Source organism: Plectropomus leopardus, chromosome 9 (genome assembly GCF_026936395.1).
Source record: "Plectropomus leopardus strain MGB_pleo_1.0 chromosome 9, ASM2693639v1, whole genome shotgun sequence".
NCBI lineage: Eukaryota > Metazoa > Chordata > Actinopteri > Perciformes > Serranidae > Plectropomus > Plectropomus leopardus.
The window spans coordinates 33083843-33109133 of NC_142184.1; the positions used below are offsets into that span (position 1 = coordinate 33083843).

The 25291-nt window shown below is 39.9% G+C and overlaps 1 protein-coding gene and 1 long non-coding RNA gene across 3 annotated transcripts in view; one reads left to right on the forward strand and one right to left on the reverse strand.

Moving 5' to 3' along the window:
• Positions 1-25291, reverse strand: part of LOC148188779 (uncharacterized) — a 123914-nt gene that overhangs the window by 23669 nt on the left and 74954 nt on the right. The window lies entirely within an intron of this gene.
• The window catches only part of tafa5l (TAFA chemokine like family member 5, like), a 71791-nt gene that overhangs the window by 15790 nt on the left and 30710 nt on the right, over positions 1-25291 (forward strand). For both annotated transcript variants that reach the window (XM_042492143.2, XM_042492142.2), the window contains exon 2: positions 5853-6002. In XM_042492143.2, the coding sequence (XP_042348077.1) occupies positions 5853-6002 (150 nt within the window). The remainder of the gene's footprint in view (positions 1-5852; positions 6003-25291) is intronic.

Consider the following 25291-nt stretch of genomic DNA (forward strand, 5'->3'; position numbering starts at 1 on the left):
GTGAGTGAATCCAGCCATTACCACGAGGCATTTTGACCTTATAATGTTGCTAACAGAAAGGTCACATGGTCCCCATAATCAGACCTAACCACAATCATCCCCTGGAATATTTCCAACATGTCTTGTTCTGAAACTTAGTGGCTTCTGAAACATTTCAGCGCCTGCCGAGTCAATTTTATGAGTCATTTGTGTTGATCAACAACCCTTTCAACCTTTGCCATTATTACAGTCATTTCATGCTATACAGCAGTTAGCATCCCACTTAATGAACCTTTGAGGGTGTTGGGGAGCGACAAAAAACGGCAATGCAAAGGAGTGATGGTTGGTGAATGCCAGGGAATGACCTTACAGGAACTGCAGCACAGACTCTTCTCTAATCTACCTTCACTGAGCTGATTTTATTTCAGTGTCAGCCTGAATGGCTTTCACTGGCAGCATTCCATTCAATACTTTACTGTTACTTTTTCCAGATCATTTCAAAGGTGAAGTAAGTTTCCCCAACTTTCTCTAAGCTTTATTGTTCAACCCAGAGGAAATAAGTTGATATAGTTCTTTAACTTCACATGCATTTATATTGCACGCATTAAGAAATGTGCTGAGTTCAAGCAGAGTCAGAATCAATGTACTCACATTTTAATATTGTTCATCAGGTTATTGATTCAGCTCTTAGTTCTCATTTGATTCTGCAACGAATCTCCCTTTGATTTTAAATGACAAAGGTGCTATGGAAAATGTGTCATATTGGATGTGTTCTTTCGAAATGTGTTTTTGAAAGCAGCAGACGCCCTGGAGCAATTTACTGTGATTAAAGCTTGTTTATCTATAAAACACAAGACTATTAACAGTTAATAATTCCCTCAAACGCGCCAGGAAGACCTCAATAAAAGACAATTAAATATGTTCCCTCGGGTTTCCAAATAATTTACCCAAACAAAACTGCTACCTCAACATTAAGTGTTCAATGAGACTGTCAACTACAAAAGGCCATGCAGAGGGTTCATTTAATAAATCCCAACACTGGAAACATCATTGTTACACCTCTTCTTTTGTTTGCCTGTGGCTGTTGGGAAGTTTCCTGTGACTGCTTTATTATCAAAGTCATCCATGAGCTTTTGCACAGTGGAGGCGACATGGCAGTCTCTGAGGACCGTAGATTTCTTGTGCCTGGAAGTTAGATTTAGGCGCTGCATCTGTTGCAGTGTAGTGCTCATTGCTCAAAAATGATAATTTATTAATCATTGCTGCTCAAAGGTAATATTATTTCTTTACTTTTTATTCCTGGCATTAAGGTACTTGTTACATTGCTCGTTATATTACTTTTCTGTTTCACCCAAGCAGCAACCTCTGAGGATGAAAAATGAAGCCAATGCAGAGTGCAAAAATCTAAAATTCATCAAATGTCCACTTTAGGCTCGCTCCAAAACAGACATATATAGATATATTTTCCCAAGGATCTATATGAAAGACGGAGAATCAATAATGGAGATATGCAACATTTCATCCACCATGTATCCAGCCACAAGCTTCATTCGTTTTTTGTTGCTTGTAGCCTGCAACTGCACCCAATTACAATCCAGTTTTGATTGTTTAGCCAGTGCAGGACTACAGCCAACCTCTATGGCCCAGGAGGGCTCACCTGTGGTGGGGTGTTTTTCCTGTAGCTTCACATTGTTGTGTTGTCAGGCGTAATTAGTGTTTCAGGAGGTTTGAGGTACTACATCTTAGTACCACTACCTGCAGCAATGTTGTTCTTGTCGTCTTTCCTCTTGATAAAATCACAATTGTGGGAATATTTCCAGATGCATAAAGTGAGTATTTTCATCTTCCAAGCTAGCTTGCTGTTTGTGACATGCATGTGCACCAATCACTCATAAAAGAATCTGGGGATATGATTGTTGAATTTCAAATCAGTAGGGACATGACAACAAAAGTAAGGCTGTAATGAAAAACTGCAATGTTGTGAATTTGCTACACTACACTACACTACACTACTACTCATCAAAAAATACACTTCATTCAAACTCAACATAAACAAAAAACTCACCTAAACCGTCTTGGTTAGTCTTGCTAGTAATTTATTTAGTAAGTCCACTGATCCATAAATCACTGGTCTAAATAAATCCTTAACTCACCAAGTTAGATGTAAAAAAAATGCCATCAATCCCCACAGTCTATTTCTACCATTGCTGGCCACAAGCTGCTTACAGTGCTGTAACTTATCCCTGCACCACTAGGTATCACGGTGTCTTTCAGCTCAGCTGCCTGTTCCACCAGTAGAGACCGGAGACTGAGCTCAGGTGGTGCATGCTGTGCACTATGTACAATGAGTTTAACAGAAAGAGGGGCAACTGTATTTATGACAATATTGACAAACATACCTATGGGATTTCTAAGTACCCTGGTATACCTTAATACCGTGATACCACCCAAGGCTACTTGCTGCTTTTTGGCTTGCACATGCATCGATTACTAAAATGAATCTGGGAATACGAAAGTTGGATTTCAAATCAGTAGGTGGGTGACCACAAAAGCAAGGTTGTCACCATAACTAAATTTTTACAGGTACTTTGCAACACTACACTATTATTTGCTACACTACTGTTACTGGTCTGCTATTGCTGTGATGTCCAATCTGTGACAGGCAAACTTAGCTGCAGATGTTACATGTGTAGGCTGTTGATGATGTAGTGTCCTGTTGTTGTTTTTGCCTCCTCTTTGTTCTTTTTGCTTTTCTGTGTTGAGCAAAAGTGGTTTCCTATGTCAGAAGCAAATGGTGACCTGATGCATTTGGCGACAGTTCGGCTGCTGGAGTTGCTAGAACAATGCTGGAGGCCAAGCTGTGTTTTCTCTCAGGATTTAGTCCCATAACTTTTTGCATTATAACATGTACAAGCAGGGCACAAAGCTAATGTCTTCACCTCGAGGATAGTAGGAATCCTGAGTGACTCTTGTTGCTAGATATTTATCTCTTGGTGTTACAAAATCTTAATCATCCAAACTCACTCAATAATTAAAATGAACGTTATTCAATTTGGAATCATGTTCATTTCATCACGCAACTTGCCAAGTAAAAAGTTAAGTGAAAAGTTTACAAAGTGTTTTATCAACTCTTTTTACTCCCCTGACATGAAAAAGTCAAGATGATGAAGAACATTTATTCATGAATTATTTTTACCCCTCCCAAGTAGTCCATTTGCAGCTAGACACCCTTGTGAATTGTAAGTTTTTCCAGTTTGTGTAATTAGTTTAGAGATCACATTCTGACAAACTTGAAACTCTAAAAAACCTGCTTAGCCACAGATCCCTGGCCAGGGAGTCATCCATCAATTTGTAATGCCTGGAGAACTCTGAAGTAATTCTCTGTGCTTGGATGGAAGTGTAAGAATAGCGCATATGCACACACACACCACGGAGATTTCTGAGCAAGGTAATCATCACTTTAAAACATTCTGTCCATTTGCCGTTTCAATAGAGCTTAACTTGCCTTGAAAATTGGTCTGTTGTAGGACCACAGTGCCCAGCAGCTACTGCCATGTCATCCAAGTCACGCATTATTTCAGCCGGTGGTCCATGCTGCATTAACGACTTCACTAGTCATATTAAAAATGCAAAAGAGTGATTTTAAGTGATTTTAAGTATCATAAAACATAGTATTGTTGTCTTTGGGACAAATGTAAAATTGAGATTTTGAACATGATCTCAAGCACTATTTTGGGGTATTAACTATGTTTGAGGTTTGGTCTTCATCTTATACATTACATTGTAATACTGATATTGAATACAATTATAATGTAAAATTTTTCAAATCTCCTCATTTAAATTCAGTTTCATGTGAAAGATTAAGAGGCATCTTGTGGTGAAGTTGTAGATTGCAACCAAATGAAACTTCACCTGTATATCAAGCTAATAGGCGTTCTACCATGGCAAATGCAAAAGGCTCTATCTAAAGTCAATGTTTGCTTTGTCCATTCTGGGCAACTGCAGAGACAATATGGTGGAATCAGTGGAAGAGGGCTCACTCCTTATACAGATATAGACTGCTCATTCTAAGGTAACAAAAAAACAATGATTCATAATTTGAGGCAATACACTCATAAAACATAGCTATGAATATTTTCTTCTATTTCTACCAATATATCTCCCTGAATCATAGAAACTGGACCTTTAATCATCCGAGTAGTGCTTTGAGCAAAATGCAAACATCAGTATGCTCATGTGCTCATAATATAATGCTAGCATGCAAGAATAATGTTAACCATATTCATCATTTTAGTTTAGCATGTTAGTATGCTAACATCTGCTAATCAGCACATTACACAAAAAACATGTAAGTATTATATATATGCACAGTATTCAGACAATAATGCCTAACCATGGATCTATGAAGAGAACCGACATGATTTGTAAATACATGGATGTTGCAGCTATTAAAGAAAAATTCTTAAATGTATCGACATCAGTTTTCTTGTGCTGCAGTCAGATGCCGTTCAGAAGCTATGTTACCGCCTCCCTTGGAGGCAGGACCAGGTCGATTTCTATTAAAAGCGTCTTAGAGGCGCATGAAGCCAAAAAAGTTCAGTCGCCGTGTATAACATTACCCACACGTGTAGCCCATAGAGCAGGCACACTAGAGACTTCCGCCGACCGAGCTGTCTACTTCCAGTTCTGCTAACTTGAATGGGGATCAAACTATTTATTATAATTCTTAGAATAATTATCTTGCAGCTGTTGTAGACTTTCTAAATGTTACTGGAATGAATGGTTTAAATTCTGATTCCTGGGGTGTGTGATGCTCAACAAAATGTATCCATTGACATCTCTTTCACCATGTAAGTCAACGGGTAAACGTCTTTTAGGTCCACATGACATGAATTTCTACTGTCTCCTGAGGGCCTGTGTCCAATGCTTTGGGGATCCTCTGACCTTCCCTCTAGTACCACCATCAGACCAAAATTGGGCACGACAAATCTGAAGATCTAATGAACAGGTAGTCATGAAGTTTTTCATGCACACTGATGCCTCCCAGATGATGACAACTTTTTAAACTTTGGAAACACCATGAATTTTTCCTTTCACAGCACACTGAAATTAAACTATCACTGGAGCACACAGGATATCTTCAACAAGTTCTCCAAACTACACAACAAAGTATGTCTAGGCACTCCTATTGGTAGGACAATGTGGTTTTTGTCATTGCTTTCCACAATGCAAACGACATCATAAAAAAATTGTATGAATTATTTTTATAATCTGTTGTCATTCACATCACAACGTAGGTAATTTTAGACCTTTGTATGAATGCCCTGTGTTGTTGATATTGTCTTGAGAACAGTCTTGATATCTTACAATGTAATGGTCTAAAATCTTTTGAGAATATTCATGCTCTCAGATAGAAAAACCTTTAAGATTATCTTTCAAACACAGTCAATCTGTTTCTTCCTTTCAGCACTTTTATATCTTGGAGCTTTCTACTTGTAGGCTTGTTAGCTTGCAGTTATGACTGGTAAAACAGAAAATGTCCTTTTAACAGATCCTTGGAAGGAACATTGTTTTCCACATGATCACTATAAGACACTTTTATCAACAGAGCAGCCAGCCATACTGTATTAAATTTGAAGAAGCACTCCACGCCTGCTGCTTTTAAAGTTTGAATTCAGTTTCTCATTTTTCTATTTGAGACTGCAAATGAGAGAATCATACTATTAAGTGCTACACAGACCAAAAAGAGGGTCCTGCGTCCAGGCTGCCTGTTGTTTGTAACTTTGAAGACCAGTTGCTCCTCAGTAATATGTTCATTACAGTCTCATTATGCTAATGCAGTGCACTTTGTTCCTCACTGCTGTGTTCGGCAGGCCAGTTGGCAGTGGGAACCTGTGAGATAGTGATGCTCAACAGAGACAGCAGCGTTCCCAGACGGACCATCGCCAGGCAGACGGCCCGCTGCGCCTGCCGGAGAGGCCAGATTGCTGGGACCACCAGGGCGAGGCCGGCATGTGTAGACGGTGAGTTGAATGACTTTTCTAGCCCCAGGGAGGAGGGCAGATTTTACTTTTTTTAGTTGGATTGAATCAAAACAAAAGGCCCAATGGTTAGAGAAGCTGGTGAACAATGTGCCTAATAAATGTTTTCCCCTGCTTTATTCCCCTGGTGCAAGGCACTGAAATAGCAATCTCAAATATATTTATGTGAAGAAGGGGGTGCGCTGAGAAGTAGTAACATTCTGTGGATAAATAAAGGTTGAATTAATTAAAAAAGGTTTCTCAGCTGGTCCTCGGGAACATTAGAAACACTTTCATTTTGACTGTAATTTAATTCGCTGGAGGTTATCCCATTTATTTAAGTACAGTCATTACTATTCCCATCATAGTTACTGCTGTCTCACCTGTAGTAACCTTATAATTTATTACAGACTGAACAACAATATTCTGGCAGCAGGTCAGACCCCTCTGTTTTTCGACATGGGGTCTGCGGCATGAATCCCTCCCTTACACCACTTTATTACGTGCACAGCGGTGTTGTGTTTAATTTGGAATTACTCTCTGAGCATTTATTTTTTGTTTGATGTAAAATCTGGCTTTAAATGCTCACCAAGTGAACACTGGATAAATTCTTGACTCAGAGCTTTTTATGACACAGGGGTTGAAGATAAAGCTGAAGATGTAAAGCTATATTATAAATACTTAGCCAAGACTTCATGCGGAGCATAATGCCTCGTAAAATAGCAAATTGTCTCTTTTACACTCACACAGTTTTTGTATGAAATTAACAAATGAGATAGAAAATGTTAAAAAGTGAGCTTCAGGTGCTTGTGTTCCTTCCTCCAGTCTTTATGCCAAGCCAAGATAACCTGCTGCTGACAGAAGCTTTATATTTGATATACAGATAAGAGAGTGGTAATAGGAGGCATAACATGAATTTGTTCACATATAAATCATATATAAAACACATTTACCAATTAAAATACTATACATAACAGACCAATACGCATAGGTAAACATTGTAAACAAGACTGACAAAACTAAAATAGTAAACATTAAAGAAAAAGACAGCACTGACTAAATGAAATTATTATTGATATTGACAAGTAATGGAATTTTAAATGCAATGACAGTGCAGAGAGAGAGCACAGTTGTGGAGGACCCGCTCACACTGACCAATCAGAGCAGACTAGAAGGGTCATGTGAGGAATAAAAGGATAAGAGATGAAGGGATGAAGGGAGAAGACAGGCTTGTGGATGGCTAGATGGAGAGTGTAATGGTCAACTAGAGTCAGCTTAAAGAAGAAGAAGGGACAGATATCAGGAAAAGGGGGATATGAGAATGGAGTCAAAGGGGAAGGGTACGGATTGGGTGTGCTAAAATACTTTTTTGTGGAAACTGAACTTGTTCAAGGTGTATTTTTGTCCCAAAACTAGCTATAAAACTTCTTTTAAGACATTAAATCATATAAAAATGTTCTAGCAGAAAGCCAAGATACAAGTATGAACCTGAAAATGAGCATTTTAGGTCTCCTTTAACTCTGCAACAACAGAATCTGTGGATCTTTTTCACGGCAGACATTTTGACATAACAGGAACATCATGAAAAATCATGACACAGGTGTAACTATTAACATTATTGATGGATCCATTCCATTATGTATCCCATTCCAGTGAACTAAACTAACATGCACAATATTAGGTCCTTACACCTGGCAAATCTGAATGCAATGTAGTCGTTATTGATGCTATTTCAGTCAGAGACTCTCATATTTGGAACTGAATAGTCTGCTAATTCCTCTTAATAAACTCATACATAAACATTTAATCTTAGTTACATCAATTACATGAGATATGCCATGAGGCGGAGGTTAGAGTGCTGGACTGAGCTGCACAGCAAACATCACTGTAATGTACATTCATGCTGTACACCTGCATGAACATGACTGGATGTTGCAAGATACAGTTGTAAATGAGCCAGTGGTTGTAAAGCATGCTGCAAACAGCTGGTGCCGATCTGTCAACACAAGCACGACTTCAGCACTCTGTCTGAACGCCATGCTTCATTCATTACACCTGAGCTGCTCCTGCTGTGACATTAAAATGTCACATGTCACAACATCATTAAAAAAATTCTATTGAAACAGGAACTCCTTTCTGTTCTTTTCTCTCTCAGTGTGGCTGGGACACCATCATTATATCAGTGATTTTGTGACATACATTAGCAGCAAGCGCAGCTGAAAGTGACAGTAGCATTGTTAAAGGTTCCACTATAGAGGCGTTTGTTCCAAAGAAGTGAGCAACTTTGGTAGTGTGGAGGTGTTTGGTTACAGAAGGTCTGATCTATAACAAGAACCCTAACGTAATCCTACCACCAAACACTAGGCTTCTTTCCAGTAACCCTAAAATTGCACAAATTGAATTTGCAAATATAAAATACACCTAATGCAAGCCCGTCAACTGAAAAAAAGTTTTTTGCTCACAAGAGGTGGTATTTAAGGCCATTTTAAAAAGCAATATTTCGCAAAACTGCAATAGGATCACTTTTTTTTTTTTTTGCTTTCATGGGGCACATAACATACAACAAAGAGTCAAATAAACACTACAAGAGGTGTTATTGCATCACATAACTAAAAGTTGAGCGGATCATTTGGATGTTTTGAATCCACAACTCCACTGTGAAATCGTGCTAATCACTCAGTCACTCAAAAATACCTCACATATGGCCGCTCCCATGTATAACTATAACTACAACGGCTTAACTTTCCATTATTGCTCTAATAACATGCCTATGTTGTCTCTGATTGGAAATAATGACGGCTAGTGCGGTGGCTGCAATAGAAATAAACCTGCTAATGTTTTCAGTATCCATCACAATGCTTCTTGGAATGTTATTGCAAGAAGAGAAGTTGCATAACATATGGAAACGTGGTCATCTCGCAATTGTCTTTCATTGACGTTTTGAAAATATCACTTAAGTTTTGCGCAAATCTGCATTCAAAACATGCCAACTGACAAAGCCTAGTATAGCCAGACCATTGACAAGTAGCCTTAAAGGTATACTATGCAGAAATTGTTGGTTACTGTTTGTAAACACAACATTCAAACTTGGCCACTCCTACCTACACTGCAAGCTACTTTGCTTTTGTAGAAACGCTGCATTTGTTGTAAAGGGAAAGCTGATACTTTTAGCAAACTGACTAAGATGACTACTGACATCTACCTGTCCAACAGTAGATATGCCAGTCTGTTTTGCTTCTCATCTCCATCCTCTCCTTCAGTGCCTCGCCATACTCGATGTTGGTGATAAAGTCATTTTATACACATGGAACAAGCCACGATACGTGGAACAAGCCACGATTGAGTGTATTTGATTTATCGCCCACTCCTAATTACAAACAAGCAAGCAAGGCAGAACCGCAGCGATGTGTTATGCTTAGCTCTCCTCCACTTCATTCAGTCCCGCAGCAGGTCAGGCAAACAAGTCCAAAAGTTACAAAGTAAAGTTCCACGTAAGTTATTAATAACTTTTTTTTAAAAAAAACAAGACAATAATTACACTTAGGGCAAATGGTTAACAGCTGCCGGAGTAACTGCAGCTGGTAATAAAATTACAGGCAGAGGGCAGCTTCTCTGCAGATAAATACACCGCCACACGCTGAGAGTGAGTCATAAACGATGATTTAGGGGCGTACTTAAGAGTCTATTTTTCAACGAAATCCTGCATAGTTTGTAATATTATAAATAACCAATAACATTACTGATGAAGTATAAGTCAGAAAGTTATAATGTCATGAACATTGTTACCAAAATGATACCTTCATTTAAGGAGATCACCCACCCCATCCTCGACACTGAATAAAAGTCAGCAACCGACAGAAAAGGTCCAATAGAACAGAAAGAATGGGCTTCCTTCTTTCTCCATTAAAAGCAACTGCCGATGTAATTTGGTCGTTTAACCAGCCAATCAATAATCACTTTGCGCGTCACCCCTTTTTGATGCCTTTTAGACTGTTTGACTCCTAACTATGTAATTGGCCTTGTGCATTAGACCTCCTCCAGTCAGCCCGCTGTGACATCAGCAAATCAGTAATTGCTTCTTTTATCTTCTTCATGTTGGATTTTCCTCCTCCTGTGGTGTTTTTAATACACTCCAGCTCAATGTGTGGTGTTCACCCTCTTTCTAAGATACAATTTTATACTTTAGAGCCCTCTCTCTGATTGGACAGTATCTAGAGGAGAGTGATAAGACAGATGAGACACAGTCCATCTGCGCTGCTGATTGGATCTCACAATATCACAATCACATGCATCAGATGCACCATTACTTCCATCACGCAACGGCTCGTGTCAGCCTTAATCTAATAGCCCTGACAGGAGTTCCGCAGCCTGTGTCACGCTCCGCGCACCGTTTTTAACCACCACTCCCCTCTCTGCAGACACCTCTCTGTAACACTCAACAGATGCTAATTAACTTACAGAGAGCTATGATTACAGCAGCAGGAAATTGATTATTACAAGCTTCCCGCCGCACCACACCCTACACTCCATTAATAGCCAGTGCATTAAAAGATGCAACCTGTTGCTTGCAGGCTCGTTTAAAGGCTTTCTGCTGACGGCTGGAAATGGTGTCCGTCACCACGAGGCTTTAAAGTGGAGTTTCTGCATATTGAATGAGAATGCAGTGGGTCTGATGCTGCCACTGCTCAGACATCCTCTGTGACCTTGAGTTCAGGGTGGATTTATTTACACTCGCTTTTGATGTGAATGTCCATAAATGCCCCTTTGCCCCTCTTAGCACATAAACCAATTTACTGACTTCTAGACATGTTTATTCATTTGTGTCTCTCACTGAAGCTTTGGCTCGCTCCACTTTTTTCCACTGAGCTGTTATTAACACAGCAAGGGCTCACTGTCCTCTGGGTCAATTTAATAAAACTCTTTCACAGCAGCAGGAGTGGACTGCTGCCTTCTTGAGATGTGAGGTGATAGAAAAGTGACTTTTAATGAAAGCTGAGGAATCAAAGGCCAGAAACTGTCCTGATACTGTGTTATCCCGAACTTTTGTAATAATCTGATAACTGCTGTTGTAGTCAAGACCACCTAAACTGTTAGTTTAACTAAGACCAGTTATAACTAAGTTATAACTAAGACCAGTTATAACTAAGACCAGTGCAAGTCCCATGCTGCAATACACCAATAAAATGTACAACATGCAAACCTTCCTCAATTTAATCTGAAAGATCCACATTCCCATGAAAACAAATACAGATTCCTCTTAATTCACCTCTTTTAGCATTCTGTACATATATGTGTGTATGTGTAAGTGTACTGTGACAAATGTTATTGTTAAATAATCAAAAGTCATTGCAAAGGTGGAAGTTAGGCATGGTAATTTTTTTGTGCTCAATAAGCAAACAAATGCAAACAATCACTAAGGACCTGAAATCAACTAAACCATCTTCATTCAACACCTGCTTTTATCGCTTAGATTTTTTCCGATACCAGTGCCGAATCAATCATCTTTAAATCAGCCACAGTGCCTTAACAATGACTCAATACACACACACACACACACACAAAATGACATTCAATAATGTTAACTAAAAACTGAAGAATATATTAACTCTGACCACTTCAAAGTACACATAAATATATATACATGAAAAAATACAAAACACTATAAACAAATGTTTAGAATAAATAAAACACAACCCAAGAGCAGTAATTTAACACCAAATAACAGACACAGTAACAATACCAGCAGAATAAATTATGTTTTAAGACAAATAATTGTCTCTCTAACTCAGGAAAGACTCAGCAGCCAGTCATTTCTCCATTGTCGCTTTAGGAGTGACTGAGATTGTCACTACAATGTAAATAGCTGGTCCACCTTAACAGTCCACCTTAAGCGAGCCTGGTCAGGTTTCCATGGAGGGCCAACTTCAGAGCAAAGTCCCTCCAGTTTAATCAGTAGGTGGTAAGCAAGACACAGAAACTTAGCTTTGGTCTTGGTGTGTTTGAGCATTTATTTAGTGACAAACAGCTAAAACTGTTTGCACACTGTACTGCCACATTTAACCCCATGCTCTCCGCTATGCTCACGATGGCCTCCCTGTCACACAAACACACGTTCTGTCTTTATTGCAACAACATATGCACAAAACCTGGCACCAAAATCTGTGTTGTGAGTTGGTCCTGTAAGTACCGCTTGTATAGGAACCAGCACTATATTGGCGCTGGGTTTTGGTACCCAACCTCTTTTTTTGCACAGCAATTGTCATGATAGCCCTGCAGTTGTAATCTTGACATAAAATCCTGAGTCCTCTTTGTCCAAGATCAAGACATGACTGAGTAGAAAAAGCAGCTGAGTCTGAGACAAGACCGAGACCTCCAACAATGGATCAATTGTGGCACAACATTGCTGATAACACCAGATTTTTCGAACATACATGTTGATGAAAAACCTGTAACTGGATATTTTTGAGTTGTACATTCAGTCACTTAATTGTACTATCATCTTATTCTGTTTTGTTTATAGCATTTTTTTGTCATCCCAGTACTTTTCTTTTTCCCAAAGTAAATCAAGTTTTTCTGTCCTTTCTGTCCTCCAGACCAAATATATATATATATATAAAATCTGTGGAAAATTGGTTGTGTTGCCTTGCACTTCACAAAAGTACAAAGTAATGTACAGTCACTCAGTGGGCAAGACACATAAAAGAGAAATCAGCTCTCAGCAATGTCTGACTGCCAGAGACAGTGGGAGTCCAGGTACTACACACCATTTCTATAATCCAGAATTCATAGAATTTTAGTCACGCAAGTCTTGTCAGGAGCAATTTGAAAAGCCGCAGTGTCCTGGTTCAGTTCCGGGAGTTTCGCACTTCCCATATATCCTGTCTGTATTTACATTGCCACCATATGATAAAGGCCAACTAATCTAAAAAACAGACAACACAGAGAACTGTTAGAGCAAGTATTTGACAGATCTGGCATGTGAGAGTGTCAGTGGTTGGCCTGATTTCTTTTGGCAGTTACCTGTATTTCTTAAGGCTTTTACAAGTCTGCATGGTAAAGGCCCAGAGGCAATAAACTAATCTTGGAAAGTCATGTTGTTGGAGGAACACTTGTGTCTTTTTGGCAATAATAAGCATTTTTCTAAAGTTGTGATTCACAGGTGAAACAATGCCAGAGACAATAAAAACCACACAATCTGTTCTGCACAGTCCAGCTTTGTTTGCAGCAGTGCGATGAAGGCTGATGATGACGTCAGATCTTTTTTTGGATGTGGACTCAGTGAGAGATACTGTAACTGTAACATTGCTAAATGAGAGCCAAGTGCAGAAGCAAACAAACAAGGGGCTTCTGTTGGAGTGGGCGTGTATAAACTTGCTGCAGATTTTTGGCAAACAAACTTAAATGTGACAGAACAGACAGGAACAAGTCTCAGCAACCAAGATTCTGATATATATATATATAAAGTGAGTTTAACAGGTTAGGCAATACGCTGATGCTGATCAGATAAGACAGCCTATTGGCCATCATTCCACTGGTGGGATAGTAGCCTGCCAGCACAAATGTTGCAGAACACCCAAGACAGCTGCAGAATCAGCACCATGGACAGCGGTCAGGACAGATTTATTTCAAGTTATTCACTTGGAGACCTTAGATGTGCCCCAGTTCCATACGCCACCCTCCTGCATAACTCTAACTGAGTTGAAGTGTGTAATGTTTTCACGCTGGAAAAAGTGACACCATTAACGGTACTCAAAGGTGTAAGTATAATAGACTGCGAATATAATGGACATAGCCACCTTGACGTAACCCCAGTTACGTCAAGGTGGCTACGTCAGTTTGAAGCCTCCAGTTTGGCATTTTGGCCACTGTAGTTAGGTTTAGAGGGAGAAACATGGTGAGGATGTACCTTAAATTGACTCAGAGCTCACTCAGAGTTCATACAAGATCACTCGCTGCTTCCTGGTTTACATTCATCAGCGCATTGGTCATGTGATCGCAAACTTTCAGTATACATGGGATATGCAAGAATTTGGGGTGCCATACTTTTTGTAGAAATACATCTGGACAGTTTGAGAGAACAGCTTGACAGTTGTCATAAGACCTTAGAGAGACCAATGCCGTTTTTTGAACCAGGCTGTAAACGTTAATTTCTGCAGTAAATTTGGACATTTTAACATGGAGGTTCACTGTGAATGACTTGCTCTTGGAGTCAGCCTTGGTTGCCATTAGAGGAACTGCAGTCTTTGGCGGCTATGCGCTGGCTTCATTTTTCAACCCTCGAGGTTGCCGCTTGGTTAGTACATATGCACAGTAAAATAAATTGATTTTTGATATAAATTTGTCTGCTATTCTCGTGAATGTATGTATTGAGGAAAAAATTACAACAAATTGGGAAGGGTGTCCAGGCATCTCAAAAACTGTAAAAAGTATAAAATGAGTTAATCATACTCTGTTGAACAGCCTCCACTGTGGCCACAAGAATAATTACAGAATAATGACAAAACTAGTGTAAATCTATCACAAGTACTGAAGAGTCATACAGTCAGCAAACTGGCTCAGTCATGTCAGTAACATGGTGATATGTAGCTTTTTTTTGTTTTGCAGTTAAAATAAAAATGCACCATCAAAATAATAATAAACTAATAACAGATGTGTATAATAATTATCAATAATTTAACGGTTATAGGTGCTAATAGGGTGGCATCTGGGTCCGATGCATTTTGGTCATGTTGCTAACAAGGGGGATGTTGTACCCCCTAGTTCCCCCCAAGTCACCTACTGCCCATAGCAGACCAAGTAAAGATGTAGCAGTATTGCACTGGACTGAGAAGCAATGCTTTTTAATGCTCATGAATTTAACTCCTTTTCAAGAGAATCAATCTTCTACGGCTTTTATCAAAAGTTAAAGTCTGGCTTTGATTTTTACTTGATGTTTGTTCAGTTTCCACTCTTAATGTGCCAAAGTGACTGTTCCATTGACATCACTCAGCACACATCTATAATTTCCCTTAAGCACAAATAGTAAAGTACATAATGGTTTAAACATTAACTGCAGTCTACAAATAAGGTTAGTAATAAATGCTTCATAGTATTAGTAATGTGCTTTGCGTCACACCAGTTATTCAGCCCTCAGCTACTGCTCACAGTTGACCTTTCAGAATTCTAAATTAAACAAGTAGGCAGTAATGGATCTGCCTCTTCGTGCTTCAGTTTACTCATTCCTCATGTGCCGAATCTCAGGTGCCTCAGCCTGGAGTTTTAATGAAATTCAGAGAAATTACACGTCTTAACATGAGTTTCAAGCATTTCCACTGCCAGTTATAGTGATTGGCATGTTGGTGGTGGGGGGGGATTACAAGTCAGAACTGAAACTTTAATAAACACCCTCTCCCTGACTGATGTGGATTTCAGCGCACAGCAAGTCTTGCATTACAAACTTACTTCAAAGACCATCAGTTTACTGTATGTCAAATTGGATTTTGCACCATTTTGAATCCATCAGCAGGGAACAGAGACTACTGTACGTGATCATGGGCTTTGTTTGCTAGGACTTTAGGACATTTCTCTAAGATTTTAGGATGTTTCTGGGGTTTTAGGATGTTGCTAGGATTTTAGGACATTTCTGGGGTTTTAGGATGTTTTTTTAGGGTTTTAGGACAATGCAAGGAATTTATGACTGTTTTAGGATTTTAGGACATTTCTTGTATATTAGTTTTAATCTTGGGTTTTAGGACATTTCTAGGATTTCAGGACATGTCTAGGATTTCAAGTCATTTCCTCTGATTTTAGGAAATTTCTCAGATTTTAGGACATTTCTAGGATTTCAGGGCCTCTGCTGGGGGTTCTACTCTGATGCTGTTTTATGCACTCTGGCCAGATTTGGCCCGCAGGCTGTAAGTTGAGTATCACTGCAGTACACTAATGTTTGACCATTTTTGACCAGGTTTGCAGTCTCACCCTTTCGGAGTGTATCAGCCAACTTTATGCAGTGAGTGAAGAACTCATCTGTACAATCCTAATCAGCAATAAAAGCTTGTGGATTTGAATCTCTTTGCTGCTTCCTGTAATGAATATAAACTAAAATCCCAGGCTTACGTATGATGCAGCCGCTGGGACTACAGTGTGCAGCTGGTGGCTTAAAGGAGACAATCGGACAAATATTTTTTATCTACCCTGCCATCCTGCTAGTATTCACACTTCCATAATAACATACCAACAAGTCTCCCTAAGCCCCGCGGCGAGTAAACTTTGTTATATGTGACTCACCTGAGAACTGATCGGATGATTGGCCCAGATGGTGGCTGCGTCCGTCTTTCAGCATGACAAGTAAACTCTGTTTTCCCTTATTTGTTCTAATCACTGAACTATTTCTCTGTGTGCGACAAGTGCAGCGTGTTTTTTGACAAAATAACTCCTTTTGTTCGTCTTTTTCAGGACACATTTCAAGCTTTTTTGCCCTCTTTTTGTGCTGCTGTGTGTCACTGTTGTGCAGGTTTAGTCTGCGCACTGTACACAGGAGGATTATGTGCTTTTCCTTGCTTGTCTCCCTGCTCTCACTCTAATCTGCTCCCCGACTCTCTCTCTCGCCGCTCCCTCTCCCCGTGTCTGCCTGGCCCGTTGTTGCCATGCCACCACATCACACTGTAATGGTATGAAGCTTGATGGCCACCATGATAAGAGTCTAGGGGCTGCGAGGAGACAGGTTTATATGCTGGCTGCGAGCTTCTGCTTTCACACTCGCTGAAATGATTATTGACACTAAATGAGCCAAAAAGTGATGCAGAAAGGAGATTAAGCAAAAAGAGTTCTCCGGGTTTATAATGCAGGCTCACAATTTTATGATTTGTTGTAGTCTTTATTTACCTCAGCTGCAGACAGAGGCAGACAATCTGAAAGAAGCTTATGTTAGGGACCTTTTTGTAAAAGAAGAAAACATTTGCTCATATTTCCCTTTTTTCTGTATCTGCACTCATTTTAATTTGTTGTTGTTGATGCCGGTCATGCAAAGAAAGATGAAAGAATGTTTGTTTGATATCTGTAAAGCTACCCTCAATAACAACACTTCCCTCCCAGATGCACACACAGGGTCAAGTTTCTTTAGCCCTTTTAACAAGACCCTTTATTACTCTCCCTTCTCTTTTATTTACAGGACAAAACAACATCAGCATCATGCCACCCCAGCGTGTGATTTTAGACAGCATCCCAACATTCAGCCAGCAAAACAGGCGTGACGTGTAACACAACAGCGTTGGTGTCTAGTGTGACATATAACGTAGGTGTCTGGCAGTGCTTTCTAAACAATAACAGCAGCATAACATGGCAATAACAACCATTTAGCGGTTCATCTTGTCCAGCCGCAGTTCTCATCATAAATGGATAACAATACCTTTATATCAGACCCCTAGATGGCACCCATCCAATCTGATGGAAACTGCACACCTTGCATACACACACACAAAAAAAAAAAGCCTCTAACTTCTGGGTTTTATTCCAGCATATGCAGCCTACTGAATACGTGCGGTTATCTTTCCCCCGCTGGCTCCACCAGCAAGTTCCCACTTCCCACTTTCTTTTTCGGCTCAAGGAAAACTTCAAAAATTTAAAAACCTGCATGGATCAAAAATTCGTAATAGGAAATATTATAATTGACTTTGTTTGCAACTTGAGGTGTCCTGTCAACAGTTTGTCTTTTACAATAGTGGTCTATGGAGAAAATAATGTTTGGGGCGCAGAGAATTTATCACTGCTAGGGAAAGGTAAATATGATCACGTTTATTCTTTAAAAAACAGTCTCTAACCTTTATTTCAAGTCGCTATTGGGAAAATTGGGGGCAAGGGTGAGCTGCCTTTCTTGGGGCCCGGTTCTTCTTCTTTAAGTTAGCTGCTAACTGATGCTAGCTGCTTTTTTAAACCTCCCAGTAGTTGGTTGCACACAGAATACACTGTCTATGATCCAAGATAGGATACCTTGGTAAAAAAAAAAAGAAAAGAAAAGAAAAAAAGAAAAGAAGATCTAGAAAATTATTTTTTTAAAATATCTAAGGAAAAAAGAAGGAAAAACGCTGGTGAAAAACTATAGTCATAATAATTACAATTACATATTTAAAGTTATGGCACAACATTTTTAAAAAAATTTAAATACCACTTTTTTCCAGGTAATTTTTGTGTTTGTAGATTTTTAAAAAAAAAACTTTTTTCCCCAAAATTGTCAGGTAATTTTCTTGTACTTTTCTTGTAAAGTTTTGGGTCATGTCTTCCCATGAAATCAAACCAGCCCTCAGGTATTAAAGGTTTAACAGCAACTACAAAAAAGTGTTAAGGTTAAGCTTTTGGCAGTAAAATAATAATGCTAATCATAAATCATCATCATCAACATTGTAAATGCCTGATTTCATTTGAGAATGTACAGTGCCACAAAACAGCTTCTAAATTTTCCATCCAAGCCAACAACAGCAGAACCAAGCAACTCTATAAAAGTGGAAGTGTTTCCAGCACCAAAATGCAACAGACAGACAAATTAATCAGAAAAATCAATACCTATGGCAGTGAGTGTTTTCTCTACAGACCCACATTTGTAAACCAGCAGGGAAATTAAGATGAAATGTCCTCTTAGAATTCTATTATTACCAGCAAACCTTAAAGCTGTCTGACTGAAACACACCCACAGATCTAAAGCATCACTTCTAGATTTAGACTGCTCACATAAAGACGCTGCCAGACGCGTTTCACTACTTTGTATGTGACTAACTTCCTGGTTTGATGACATCTTCCTTCATGAAGCAGCCAGAAATACAAAACAACCATTTTGAAAACAAGCTCATCTCATCAGAGTAATTCAACAGCTTGCTCAACAAAACACACAGTTTGTCATGAAGCATGGAGCCATTTGGAGACTGGCTGCGTTTAAAATGTGGTGCATGTTGGATTTTTTTTTTCTGTTGTCATAATTAGAAGTGAAAAACCATCAGGCCTCTGGTAGCAGGTTGCGCGGCGTACTGCAGAGGACAGAGGGCTGAAAATCTGGCCGCTACAAACTGATTCATTATTGAGGCTTAATTAACATCAGCCAGAAAGCCTGTTAAAACCTGTTACAGTAATTCTGGTGTCCGGCTAAGCTAGTTAGCTATAATCTTGTTGGGCGCTTAGCAAAAGAATCATCAGTATTATTATTAAATAACCAGAAGAGATGCACGGATTATTGTATTGGTCGGCTTTTGAACGTGCTCTTGATGTCTTCCCTGTCTCTCCGAAACTGTCTCTTTTTGTTTGTTGTACCTCATCTAAATGCATTTTACATGAGCTGCCTGTGGCTTTGGTAAAAATTTGATGTTATTTTTTACTTCTGCAGAGGCAGAATTTCATCAGACGAACAGTGCGTCTGCTTTAGGACTCACTGTTGTGCCTCCTGCCCCGCTCTGAGTCTCGTCTGGCAGCGCTGTGTTGTGCTGGGCAGGGCAGGGCTTGGCACTGTGCACGGGGGGGACAGATGGTCTTACGTGTGATCTAGTTGGAGGTCCAGAACCATACCCCAGCAGGGACAGTGGCAGCTGACAAGCCTGGCCCGACGTCCACCCCACGGTCCCTGGGTGGGACTCCCGACTGTGCCGGCAACAGGACGGGCCACCCAGGTGTCAACCAGACAGACAGACAGACAGACTCTCCCTCTCTCTCTCCTCTAACTACCACAGCCAGCTGTTTCACCTCAGCTGCACACTGCCACCATCATAAAACATTACACAACAAGCCTGAAACCATGTTCAAACAGAACTGAAAGCTATCATAACTAGGGCTGGGGCAACGCATTGACGTAATTGATTACGTAAATACATCAATTCGCGTCGACGCGTCACACCGTTTCACACTGCGCGCGCCATGAGAGTGTGAGCAGTGCCGATTGTGTTTTTGTTTCGGCGCTCGTGTATCAAGTTAGAGCGTGCACACTGCTTGCCCGAGCAGCGCTTGCAGGCGCGTCTGAGGTGCGTGTCAGCTGCAGCACATCTAGAGAAACGGTGACTAGCCGTTTTTTTACGCGTTTGTCAGCAGGAATAGACCGCTGACAAACTGAATGATTATATTAACTCTATACGACTTTATACCGCAGTTTAAAGTCTCTGTCACAGCGATGAGGAAATACAAACATATTTGTTTTACCTCAACTTCCTTGCTTCCCTTTCAAGACAAAAGCTATCTGTCTGTGTCTCTGTCTCTGCTGATACATTTTATTTTATTTTGAAACATTTACAGGACGGACGGGGTTGTCAGCTGTGCAGGAGCTTGTATAACTTCATAAATGAGTGGAATATGTGCTTATAAATATGAAAATACAGCACTCATATCAGCAGGTAGCGGTATGCCTTAAGGCTCAGTTAAGGCTGGTCTATTTTGATGCAGAAAGAATGTACTAGTTATAATTATTTCTGTTGGAGAAAGTTATAGTGTTATTCAAACTGCACTAATTTTACTGTAAGAGGTTTTGTTGGGCTGTTAGATTTGAGTTTTTTTACTGTAACAAAGAGTAACTGTTTTGTTACTCCTACTAAAAGTGACTTGTATTTTACATTGTTTTATTTATTTTGCTGTTGGATTGCTAAATGTAGATTGCACTACATTCCTTTTACTTGAGCGGAACAAGCTCTTGCATTGATTTTATTTTGGAGAGACTTTATATCAGATTGTAAAACACAGATTACCAGTTAAGACTGGGCTACTTTTTGTTGGGGAATAATGCCCTGCAGCATTTTAAAATCCTATTTTTGGTAAATCTGTTGTTATATTTATTGATTAATAAAAAAATAATAGTTAGATCAATAAAAAAAATAACTGATAGATTAATCGATTAATTGAAAAAATAATCGATAGATTAATCGATAAAAAATTAATCGTTTGTTGCAGCCCTAATAATAATAAAAGCACAATATTTCTCAGAAGAGCAACATGTAATATATACTGTAAGATGCAACATGTTTCAGACAGCTTGAGGCTTAAAGACATAGTTCAGATTTTTTGAAGTGGGGTTGTATACTTGTATACTTGAGGTACTTATCCATATTCAGTATTGCATACAGTGCCTCCAGTTTGGAGAAGGAGGCTGGAATTGGGCACGGAAGCTAAGCATTGTACTGCTGAGGAGGGAGATCAGCAACAAAATGCATTTTCAACAAGTTCTCATCCAGAGTCGTCACATAACACAGCTTTGTAAGTGGACTTCTGGCTCTGCTGTTGACGATGCTGCAGCCAACACTGGCATGTCAGCAAAAGCACATAATTAGGATTAGGCAACAACAGCTCGTGACAGCCAATGCAGGGACATCAGCAAAAGCACTTGTTAACAGAACGTGGTTAGGCTTAGAAAAAAACATCATGGTTTCCCTCTTTATTCATACGGGAAGCCAACACCGGTCTACCAAGTGTAAGTCCGGGGTTTGTTGGTCCCAGCCACCACCCCTCCCGACCACCCTATATGGACCTTAGTTCTCCTTATATGACTTCGTCACCAGCAGCGTTTCAAACACCTTCCATTGGTGTTTCAAACAGCTACAACAGGTTGTGTCTGGCTATGTATCATAACACTGTAAAAGATTTCGTCAGGCTGTGGTACAAACTGACACTGTGTGGCGGTGTATCATACCACCACTAAAGGTGGCTTTTGGCATCAGTTTCTGCAGATACTGATGATGTGCTGATATTATTGTGCATCCATAAACTATATGGTTATCCAAACAACCCCAATTCAAAAAATCTGAACGATCCCTTTAAAGCCTGCTCAGGATACTGTTGATGTGTGTGTGGGTGGTTGTACCATAGCAGCTTTTTATTGCGTCCACTATGGCGCCAGCATATTGGACACATAGGTTTGATGGATCGAGGCAGGCTGGAGCCAAGCTGCAGCCTTTCTGTAGCTCCTTGTGTTATTCATGATTGTTGATGAAGTTATCACAGCGACGTCGTAATCCCAACCAACCCCCCATGCGACCCCTCCACGGCTTATGGCACCGGGAAATTCATCAAGTCATCATAGATCAAGTCACACTGTCGTGGATGGCATTGAAAAAGTAACAAGGGCAAGCTATCGAGTGCCTAGATAGTGTGGCAGCAGCTAAAAAATGCATTTATTTTAGCCAACCTCCGCGACTCTGGGCTGGCTGGGCTGATGCACTCCACGGTTAGTCAGCACTCCCGCCGCTTTGCCAGCTCAGCTTTTATTCCGTGCCCTGGAAATTGAGTTTTGCTGGCCCTGTAATGTACTCAAAACTACATCTGCACCCGACTGATAAATCTACGCTTTGTTGCGCCTGACGGATGACTGTGAAAATGAAAATTCACCACGGCATGTTGCTGTGTCAAGAGGAAGGTCACTTTAGATTTTTTTTCCTGCTCGCCAAGGAACCTCTGCTCAGGGTGAAGCCCAAATGACCATTTTGTCTCAGTTTGAATATTTTCTTAAGCCTGCTCGCCTCTATGAGATGACAGGTTTCTGGATTGTTTTGTTCCACTGCTGCGTCTCCCATCTTCTCTTCCGGTGTGTCAACAATATCTATTATTTGCTGAGAGAATGGCTTTATATCTACACAGCGGTAATTGTGTAATGTGCGTGTGTGGCTACATACATGAGGGTGCTGTTCAGGCAGCTTGATAAATACCACAAGATGACAGATCTTTATTGCAGAGCAGCAGTCTGGGTATGACACTCCAAAGACCAATTTCAGACTGTTAACAAGGCCTGGACCAGGAATACCTCACAGCAAAATGTCACAAGGCCTCCCCCTTCCACACCTCCTTACTCTGCCGCTCCCTCTCTGTTCCGCCCTCAGCTCTCCAGTGGACATTCAACGAATTGTAGTTCCTCTCTTTCAATTTGCCGACCATGTTACCTCGTTCCACAATGTGCCGCCCCGGGGGGATCGCGAGTAGGCAGGAGCAGCGGCCTCGGCCAGGTCCGCAGAGAGCTGATAACCTTTCAGTGTTGCTTTAGCACGCTGTGTAAAGAACAATCAGAGCTTATCAGCATCGACTACAGGCGAATGCTAATTCAAAGTCAGGCAGACAGACTGCAGAGGGAGGATGAGAGCGTCGCTGGCTTTCACTCTGACGTCTCCAGCAGAAGACTGAAACTTGTTGGTCTTTTTATTGCCTTTCTGATCTGTATTCTACCTCTTTGATATAGGTGTTGAATTATCACGGATTCCTGCTATTGTATTAATTCTCCATACCTTATTCTCTTTCACAAAAAGAAATTGCACCTCTAAAGTAGGCTGCACACAAAAAAAGCACATTCAAAAATGCATCCATACTATAAAGCACCAACAATGTCATAATAAACTTTATCACGTCTTTCCAAAATATCACTCCAGCTGCAATACAGTGTTCAGCAATTTCAAGCAAATGTCAGCCAGGGGTGTGAAGTGAAGGGAACCACGGGCCACCTCCCTGCTACTGGCCCCCTTGCTAGGGCCACACCCATTGTCCAACTTGGCCTTTATTTTGAACTCAACTACACACCTGTTACGTTTCATAACTGCATCTTGCACAGCTGTGAAGTCATCACTTTGACAAAATCTGTCCACAGACAAACAAGCCAGGTTTCCATTAACCTTCAAATTGCATAAATTAAAGTTGTGAATACAAAATATGCCTAACAGAAACACATCAATTTAGAAAAAACTCACATTTATTGCAAAAAAGCTTTTACGCTGACATGAGGTTGTATTTCAGGCGATTCAAAAAAGCCATATTTCACAAAACTGCAATGGAAACACTTTTTTTTTTGCTTTTATAGGTCCCATGATGCTATGGCTATGTGCTTGTTGGTAGGAACCGGCCCCCTCAGGCATGATGCAGCAGGCACTACAAGGTGTTACTGCATCGCATGATCATCCGGAGGTTTTGAATCCAACATCCCTTTGTGAAATCGTGGACTATCATCTCCCAGAAATCCCTCATACGTGTCCACTCCCACGTATTATTGCTCGCATAACATGCCTACGTCGCCTTCAGTTGGTTAAAAATGATGACTAGTGTGGTAGCTGCAATAGAAGGGATGTTACATATAGCGCCCTCCTACAGTATGTCAATCAAAAATTTTTTCATAATATTGATATAACCTGCAACTTATATTCTTACTGAAACAGTAACCTGACATTAATTTGAGGGCACACATTGAATAAGACAATGTGTCAAATAAATATTTTTTCTCATTTATGCAGAGAAATTGACCCCTGCCAGACACTGTACAGTTTCATGTCTAAACCTGATATAATATTTAATTAAAAAGAAAAAAAGAAAAATCAGCATTGTGGGCATGAAGTGCAACTTCTCTTTTTGACATCTGATGAGGGACCTTTGCTCCATTTCATTTCTGCCTTTCCTATCCTTGCTCCACTATTACTCACTGTTTTATTTTACAAAGGTAAAAAAGTAGTCCATATTTAGCTTTTTACTGTTGGTGCTTTCATTTATGCTTCAAAAAGTAGTGTTAATTTGTGAAGGTTATCTTGCAGAACAAAACATGTAACTATCCTAAACTTTTGTTTGACATAGAGCTCATTTTCTGCAATAATACAAAATCGAATGGAAAAATTCCATTAATGTTTTGACCAAGGAACCAGGGCTACCGTATGTTAAATACTACGTTAGTCTACAAATAGATGTAATTCCTGCAGCACTCTAGAGTTACACCACTCATCATATCTTTTCTCATGAGATGCAGTTCCTGCTGTGGTTAGGAGCTTTTCAAAACAACTGGGCTGTGGTTGAATAGTTAAAAAAAAAAATACATGCTGTGTCTAATGAAAAATGTCATGAGGTAAAATGAGTGTGTGCATGTGTGCGGGTATGTGTACAGAGGAGAGAGAGGGAGGGAGCATGTTATTAGTTACTGGCATTACCAGCATTGATAGCTCTTGTTTTTATTCTGTTTCTGCACTTTGTGACATGCCTACCTCAGATACGTGATCAATTTTTTATCAATAGTGAAAAGATAAACATTGCTCTTTTTTTTGGCTACATTTATTTTATCTGTTTAGAAATAGTACCAAAAGCTAAAATAAAAAGGTTTTGAATAGGCTGCTGAAAATGCTTGGCAAATCTACAGTTCCTGGTTTTAAAATCCAGCGCAATTGAATTTGGATTTGAATAGCCCTGATTTTCACTTTATCGGGCCTTGATGGTGAAAAGACACGCAAACAACAGGTATATTATTTTGTGGATTGTCTATTGAGTCTAAGTTTGAGAATGATTTCTACAATGTAGCTTCAGGCAAAGAAATCCAACGATATTATGTTGTAAAATGGTAC